This window comes from Rhincodon typus, chromosome 3 (genome assembly GCF_021869965.1).
Source record: "Rhincodon typus isolate 14 chromosome 3, sRhiTyp1.1, whole genome shotgun sequence".
Taxonomy (NCBI): domain Eukaryota; kingdom Metazoa; phylum Chordata; class Chondrichthyes; order Orectolobiformes; family Rhincodontidae; genus Rhincodon; species Rhincodon typus.
The window spans coordinates 78,621,210-78,630,048 of record NC_063334.1 but is presented as its reverse complement, the minus strand read 5'-3'; the positions used below and the strand labels follow the sequence as shown (position 1 = coordinate 78,630,048).

General features: G+C 41.2%; 1 protein-coding gene across 2 annotated transcripts in view; it reads right to left on the bottom strand.

The window, feature by feature from the left end:
- st8sia4 (ST8 alpha-N-acetyl-neuraminide alpha-2,8-sialyltransferase 4) overlaps positions 1 to 7,661 on the bottom strand; it is a 67,920-nt gene extending 60,259 nt beyond the window's left edge. The window contains exons 1-2 of one of the 2 annotated variants that reach the window (XM_020529274.2): positions 7,285 to 7,661; positions 5,722 to 5,853 (exon numbers count right to left, since the gene is read on the bottom strand). In XM_020529274.2, the coding sequence (XP_020384863.1) occupies positions 5,722 to 5,853; positions 7,285 to 7,391 (239 nt within the window). In that variant the 5' untranslated portion in view covers positions 7,392 to 7,661. Of the gene's footprint in view, positions 1 to 5,721; positions 5,854 to 5,988; positions 6,072 to 7,284 lie in introns of those variants that run through there. The other variant, XM_048595336.1, reaches the window with a different exon arrangement.
- Between the last annotated feature and the right edge of the window lie 1,178 nt (positions 7,662 to 8,839).

Sequence of the window (8,839 nt, the reverse complement as noted above, 5' to 3'; positions counted from 1 at the left end):
CCTCTCTGCTCCTATGATGCTGCTTGGCCTGCTGTGTTCATCCAGCCCTGCACCTTGTTGTCTCGGATTCTCCAGCATCTGCAGTTCCTACTATCTCTAATCCTTTTTGCATTGGATTTCCACACATTTTCAGCTTTCCAACATCAGCCACTGGTTAGTGGTTGGGAGTCACAGCATTGAACTTAAGGTAGGGAAGAGAAAGGAACATTACAAATGGCTTCGATCATTCCAGTCTAAGAAAGGGAATTCAAGCCAAAATTCAACTGTTCCTCTACAATCCCATTTGAAATACACATCGAAACATAGAATATAGGAGAAGTAGACAACTCGGCACTTCAAGCCAAGTCTGCATTCAATACGATCGTAGCTGATGATCGAACTCACTAATTTGTCCCTGCCTTCTCACCACATCCTTTGATTTCATTAGTCAGAAGAACGAGCTCTATATCTTTCTTGAAAGTTTTCAAAGTTTTGGCCTCAACACTTTCCTGTGGCAGAGATTTCAACAGGCACACTGTGGTGATTGTAATGAGGTCAGCAAAATGGACATCATAGAATAGGAGTTCCCTGATTGGAACTGTTAATCTGGTCAAATCAGGGAGCCCTGGCTGACAGATATAAAGAGGAGTGTCGGATATCCTGTTCACTCTGGGAGTTGGCTCTGAGGGAGCTGGATGAGTGTCAACGACTCTCCATGTGTAAATAAAGGGGGAACTGGTGACAGTCTCTGTGGAGTTATTTCAGTGGCAATGAGCGAAAAGTACAATCCTGAAGAAATTTGCTCACACAGGCGTCTTTGAGTTGGGGTAAGCATTTCTGGCATCATGTCATTATTTGGGAAGCTTGACTCATTCAATCTTGCCTTCAAAGACTGGACCCAGTATTTGGAAATAATGCATTATTTTTTATGGACAAACGCCATTGGGGCAGATGAAAAGCAATGAGTAGTTCTCCTGACAGCTTTTTTGGTTAATAGGAGCCTGACTTTCCCTGAGACACGAGATACTAAAACGTTTCAAGAATTGATGGATTTAGTTAAGGAATATTACACCCCCAAGCCTCCTCTAATTCTGAGATGCCATTGGTTTTACTCGGCAGTTCGAGAACCAGGAGAATCCATATCGGGATTTTTGACGAGGTTAACACAACTGGTGGGGACATGTGACCTTAGTTTAATCCTTAATGAGATGCTGATACACCATTAGGTATGTGGGATTAATGATGTAACCATGCAAAAGCACCTACTAGCTAAAGCTCAACTGTTCAAACAGACACTACAACTGGCTTTGTCATTGGAAAGTGTGGCAAGTGGTGCATAAGAGTTGCAGGGTATTCTGACAGAAATGGACACCCTCGTCAGTCTGATTGAGTTTGGGGAACACTATTTGAGTGAAGGCAATTGCATAAACTCACTTGGGACATATCCTGAACAGAGGGACTTTTGGTCTGCACACAGCCAAACTCCAAAACAAAGCCAAGCCTCAGCCAAATGGTTAACATTTTCTCCGGGATCTCGGCCAGCAGACCATTGTAGTTGCTGCTGACATGTGAACACAAGACAGCAAAAGATTCTCTCTAGACCTGAACTAAGAAAAAGAATTTATAGGCCGGTATCCAGAAGTGTGCACACCCTGGAAAATCCACCTACATCTGATTTGGAACAGTTAAATTGCTCAGTAACGTCCAAATCAGAACGAATCAAAATAAACGTGTGAATAAATGGTCACCCAGTTTTAATGGTAGTTGATACCGGTGCGGCCATGTTTCTAATCGCAGAACAGGTCTTTAACAAAATTCACTCTGGACTCCAACCCTTAAGTTTGTGCAAGGCCTCTGCTAGATTGAGAACCTATACTGAACTTTTACAGATTAAGAGGACAACTTAGAAGAAGCAGCTGGTTCGGTTACCGCTGGATGTTGTAGAAGGCTGAGGCCCAAGCCTGACGGGGTGAAACTGGTTAAGAAAGATTCACCTAGACTGGCTCAACATTTTTTTGATTAGAAAAAGGGCTAGGGACTACCAAAGGAGCCAAGGCCACCTTACATGTTGACCAGGAAGCAATTCCACGATTCTGCAAGGCCTGCCCAGTGCCATTTGCCTTATGGGCAAATGTAGAGGCAGAAATCAATAGGTTGGAATGCTAAGGAATCATCAAACCAGTCCAATTTGCAGAATGGACAGCATCAGTCATACCAATTGTGAAGCCTGACGTGTCAGTTCGCCTTTGTTGGGATTTTAAACAAACAATAAACCGCTTTTCACAGCTGGATTAGTACCCGATCCGTCACATAGAGGATTAATATGCAAAGCTGGCAGAGGAGCTGTCCTTCACAAAGCTAGACATGGGTCATGTGTGCTTGCAATTGCATTTAGATAAGGCTTCCCAGAAGTACGCTACAGCTATTACCCATAACGGCTTGTACCAATATTCAAAACTGCAGTTTGGGTTATCGTCAGCCTGTGCAATTTTTCAGCAGGTGATAGAAAAACTGCACTCATCTTTGGAAATACATGGACTCCCAGAAGTATTAGTCACAGATAACGGGCCATCATTTACCAGCAGGCAATCTGACTAAGTCGAATTGCATTCAACATGTAGAGACAGCTCCATACCATCCACTGTCTAATGGTCAGGTGGAAAGAGCAGTCCACACTTTGAAGACAGGCTTAAAGAAACAGCCTACAGTTTCACCAGAAACCAAACTGTCCTGGTTCCTATTTGATTATAGGACCACCCCTCATGCAACTACATGGATAGCTCCAGCACGGTTGCTAATGCTGAGAAGACTCTGCACCAGATTAAATCTGATCTTCCCAGACCTGGGTGGGATGGGGGAAACGGCAACAGGAACATCAACATTGGACACAAGACTCTGCTAAGCAAGAGTCAGTTTACTTCAGGGCACAAAAGTTTGGTGTAGGGACCATGGGAATGGCCCTGCATGGATAAGAGTCATGGTTGACAGGGGGTCAGGTCCAGTGATGTTTAAAGTTCAGATAGGAGCGACATGTGGACCATACGAAAGGTGCAAACTCGCTAACAGTGCATGAGCAAAATGTGCCCAGCTCCTCGACAGCCTTTCCAACTGTTCCAGAACCCATGGGTTCTCCTTCTCCATCAAGCCTTTGAAGAGACCTCAGAATCTGAGATGGAAATGACGAATGTCATCGTCTCACCGTCTCATTGCTTTCGCCTCCTGAAGAATAGAATGAATTTCTTCTGAGAAACTCCAGGCACAAGGGGCAAGCTACTGTGCATGATATGCTGCCCGTATCAGAAGCAGAGTTGGAGGAACCTCACTTGGTGCTAAAACACCCCAGGTGGAACTACAAATAAAAGAATTGGCCTATGTCCTCGGACTCAGAGGGGGAGCGATGTAGTGATTGTAATGTGGTCATGCCATGTGGACCTCACAGAATGAGTTCTCTGTTGAGGCTGTTAAACTGTTCCAATCAGGGAGCCCTGGCTGACAGATAAGAACAGGAATGTCAGACATACTGTTCACTCTGAGGGAGCTGGTTCTGAGGAAGCTGGATCAATGTCAAGGACTTTCCACGTGTAAATAAAGGGTGACTTTGTGATGGGATACCAGTCTCTATGGAGTTACTTCACTCACAACTCTGAGTGAAGAAATTCTTTCTCATGTCTGTCCTAAAAGGCCTACCCCTTATCCTTTGACTGTGACCCCATTGAGAACATTCTTCTCCCATTTATTCTGTCTAATCCTGCTAGAACTTTATAGCTTTCTATGAGATCCTCTCCTTATTCTTCTAAACTTTAGTGAATACAGTCCTAAACGATTTCAGTCTCTCCCTGTATGTCAGTCCTGCCATCCCTGGAATCAGTCTGGTAAACCTTCTTTGCACTCCCTGAATAGCCAGAACATTCTTCTTCTGATAAGGAGACCAAAACTGTACACAGTACTCCAGGTATGATCATGCTAAGGCCCTGTACAACTGCAGCAAACATCCCTGTTCCTATACTCGAATCCTCTTGCTGTAAAAGCCAACATACCATTTCCCTTCTGCACCATCAGCTGCACCTGCATGCTTACTTTCAGCAACTTACTTTTTTACAAGGTCTCGTTGCACATTCCCCTTTCCCAATCTGTCGGCACTCCGATAATAATCTGCCTGCCTGTTTTTGCTACCTCACATTTATCCACATTATACTGAATCTGTCATGTTTTTGTCCACTGACTTAACTTGCTCAAATCACAGAGAAGTTTCTCTGTATCCTCCTCACAGTATACCTTCCCAGCCAACTTTATGGTCTCTGCAAACTTGAAGATACGACATATCACCTCATCTAAATCATCACCTTTTGTGACCTTTACATAGGGACATATTGAAGCCTGATCGTGATACCCCTACGATTGAATAGATTAAAATTTCAATTGTCGAGTCTCTCAAATTGGTACTTTTCAGAAAACAGCATTTGCAAAAATTGATCATTTCCCACAAAATTATATTTATCCCCAACTTCAGGAGAGTAAAAAAGGAGAAACTTATCTTAATAATAAAGGTATTTAAAAAAACCTGATTTGCTTGATTCGCAAGAGCTACATAATATTCTAAATTAAAAAGCATGATGGGAATTGTAATCCTGACATCTCTTCAACTAAAATATCAAGTGCCTAATATGCTGTTCACCTTCAAAAAATGCTTACAATCTATAGATGTATCTGCATCTTCTCTATCATGTAGACTCTCTTTTCTAGTTCTATATATTTACTTAAATACATATGTAAAGCAAGCCAGCCTTTGATAACTAGATATATCCAAACAGCTGTCCATTAATATAGTTTACATTCTGTACTGAGTTGTTTGAAGGTAGGGGAGAGGGAGTTAAGTATTCCTCTTTCTTGTTTTATCTTCTGAATTTGGTTGTAACTTTGATATCAACATCAGAATTTAATTATAAAATGCATTCAGGAAAATATATTTTTCCTCTGTTGTATTTCCCCTGAATTGTATCTCTGATTCATTTTGCAAGCTAGCTGACTAATAAACTAGACCACCAGCTATATTACACCGCATTTCAGATTTAATCTCTTTCAGTTACGTTTTTTTTACAGCAATGTTGCGCATTCAATTGCAGCCCTGTGGACTTGCTGCTATTAATACCAACTATTGTCTGAGGAATATACTGGTTCATTAAACATTTCTATCATCAATGCTCATATTACTCAATTATGTAATTCATAAAATGAGTACTGACTACAATTTAAATTGTTCAGCTAAATGTCAGGTAGCTGGCGGTGGTGGGGGGTTGGCAGAATGAGGTCTGCTGACTAGTAAAGTAACAATGAATTTTCTATTACAATTATTATGCTAAAGACCTGAATCAGTTAATCTCTGACTTTTTTTTTCTATTTTGACCTGTGATCACACAAATTGACTACAAAATCAAGAAAACAGGGCATAAACTAACTGGGCTGCGAAATCTACAGAGCTTTGCTAGGTAAAATGTGGCTTCAACATACAGTAAAGGTCTAAAATCCTTACATTAACTACTGACCGTGTTATATTTCCTACTTTGTACTTAAGTTTTATTTTTGCTCCTTTCCTGAAGAAATTGTTTGTAAATTAGTAGGGGACCACAACAAGAGATAAACTTAGTTGCGTTAGGGTGTTGGCTCCATGATGTGAACACAACTTTCCAATGTTTAAAACACCAGATGGTTTAATTTTAATCAACTTATTTTTTTACTTTATACCTGATCTTGATTACTAAGGATGCATTGCTTTTCCAACCTTCCACCGTGTGCTCGAAACGTGGGAGCACATTCTTCCTGATTGCTTTACTGGAGTTATTAACCATCAGTCTGGTTGGAATCGCTTCTCCATCTCTGTAACAATAAAGATGAAAAAGGTAAGTTACTGTCGATCTTGTTTTCAATTATTCATTGACCCCAGTTTACGCGAGGCAACTACTTAAATGCATATCTTGCACGTTGCAGGAATACTGCCCAATAGCAACTGACCATCTTTCTGTTCACACCGATTGCTTCACTCATCTCTCTGGTCAGACAGCTCCATTTTCCTGTTTATACTGTGAAAGGCACTTCTCTTTTTTTGCAAGCGCACGCAATCTAGCCGCAGGTTAACTTGTGAACTATGCCCGAGAGCCTGTCTTGTCTTCACAGCTCCCCATTCAGCAAACGCGAGAGCTTTGTGGTAATCATCTCTCACACCATCCAGCGGACATTTGACTATATGACTTTTCTGATAAATGCTGAGACCTGACTTTCCGTTCTCGAACCGCAGCCTGCCTTGGTTTCGGAACAAAAGATTTTTTTTTCGACAGAGCGTTTGTGTAAAATTACTGAAAGAGTTGAAAAAAAAATCGATAGCAATCTAATATAAAATAATAACCTACTGCACCGTCATGGAAACCAGTCAAACCATTAAAATCGCAATGACAGTTTCGTAAATGAAACAGTGAACTAAAATGTCAAATCAATATTAACAGGAGAATCGCTTAATAGTTCTGCACCCTCGCAAAGTCAGCTAAAGGAGATACACTCGTCACGCAGAAGAAAAATGTGTTCTTTTGCAGTGCTGAGCTCACGGTGACTTCGCTACTACATCAGTCAAATCACAACGATTCAGTGGCTGCACCAGACCAAATACTGGCGCGCTAACCACATCTGAGGTGCAGGCACAAGCCCACCTACTGGAGAAAAAGAGATGCCAACTCAGTAAAACACAAAGACGACACTAATTTAGAGGAGGTTTGCTCCTGGATCAGAAATACAGTTCATTTCCAATATCTAGAGTTGCCAATTTCACACACACACACACAGCCTGTGGCACCTTGGTGCTGTCATCAAATTCCTGCCCTTTTCCTTTCACACGAGTTTGATGTGTGTTTTGGGGGGGGGGGGGGGGCTTGGGGGGGTTGAGGTGGGTTTTCGTGCAGCGCAGACTTGCCTTTCTCACCGATTCACTTCCACAAAGGTTTCATTTCCAACCTAACACTTTTCCTTCACAAAAAAAACCTGTTAGCGAGCCATGTCGTCAGTACAAGAAACCACAAAGACGAGGCAGCAAAATTAAGTCAATTTGAAATGTACATTTAACAAAAAAAACTCTTCCGGAAGCAATAATAGGAGCTCTTAAAAGGTAAAATTAAATCACTTGTGGATTAAAATGTTAATTGTCTAATTAAAATTAAACATTAATACAACGAAACCAATTGAATTTATTGATTTGCAAGCAAACTCCTTTAAATATATTTTCACCACTTTTTCATTTAAGACGATAATAATGCACATTACCCCATTTGCGTTTGCTGGTGCTCCGATCTTGTTATGTCCTTTGTTTTAAAAAAAATGACTATGATACTTATGGTACATAATGTCCAACATTTTCGAGGGAGACGCATTTTTTTTTAATATAAGTGTATCTGGTGATATATAGAAATAAAAGAGTCCGCTTTCCCTCCCAGTCTGGGAAATAAGTAAGGCGCAAAGGTTTCTGTCTGAGACTGAAGACAGACAGTTCACCACACGCCCCTGCTCCTCCTCTTTCTCTCGCTGGTGAATCCACTCAGTGAGGAAGAACGAAGCACGGCGCTCCATGACTGACATCTCCTGACGCCAATAACAGTGCGGACACTGCTTAGCTTCGCCAAATCGCCAATAGGAAAGCGACGTTGCTGTGTTCCCGGTGGAATACGTGATTGACAGGAGGCAGGCGCCCTGCCAAGTGTCTTTAAAAAGACAGTGGGCGTCTGGTTGGGTTGAAAAGGAGAAGCGAAAGGTGCACTTGTCATGTTGAAGTATTTACAGGACAGAGGTGTTTTCTAAAGCGAAGTGGGTAGAAATAAGTTGAAACGAAAATGTAAAATACGAGCAAACGTTTCCTGTGTACTGTACATCTCAGAACGTTACTTTAAACCCGATCTGAGTACGTCCACACTTTTTTGCATTTGGTACAACATTCATGGGTCGAGTGGGACTTTACAGTGAAGGCGGACCGCAGCAAGATAATTCTAGCTACATAAAGCAGACAGTCTCGTCGATATGAGTGCATGATTCTTGTGTATACTCATGTGATTCAAACAAATAATTTACTGCACGTACTTGTTCCGAAACTGACTACCAAGTACCGGTCATTTCTTGTTTTGAAGCTTAGCCCCGCCTTCTTCCAATCGATCTTTATATTGTTCCAAATTGATTCGAGTTTCTCAACTTAAAAAGCTAGGACTTTTAACTCGATCCCATTTAGTATTACAGTGATATTTTAGTAATTGCTGTAGGAAAAGGTTGTGAGAAAATCTCCGCCTTGTGAGAAAAGGGTTGTTCGAATCACTGGGTTTTGATCTTTGTTATAAGACAAAATTCGTGCTCTCTCCAAAGCTTCCCGTGAGCCTGCACAATGCTGAGCTTGCTTTTGGGTGAGTGGGTGTGGTTGGAGAAAATATTTGTGAAGCCGAACTTATTATTTCTCTTATGACATTGGGTAGCATATATGAAAGCAAAGTATTCAGATGGTTAAGTCATTGTTTAATTATGTTTACAATAGCAAAATACGCTGCCAGATGCTGGTTGCCAAGAATGGTAGAAAACGCTGGAATTGGTCAAATGGATCATCCTTAAGCACTTCTAGCTGAAACAAATGCACTAGCCTAGTTGTTTTCGGTGTGGCAAAGATTAGTGGTAAACCACAGGATTGGACAAAAAATTTAGAAACCAACAAAAAAAACAACCAAACAGAAAGAAGGATGAGATAAATTTTGAGGATAAACTTGCAAGTAATATTAAGATGGACAGCAAGAGCTTCTTTAAATATATAAAAATAGGTCTAATTTAACATAGGCCTTGTAGAGAA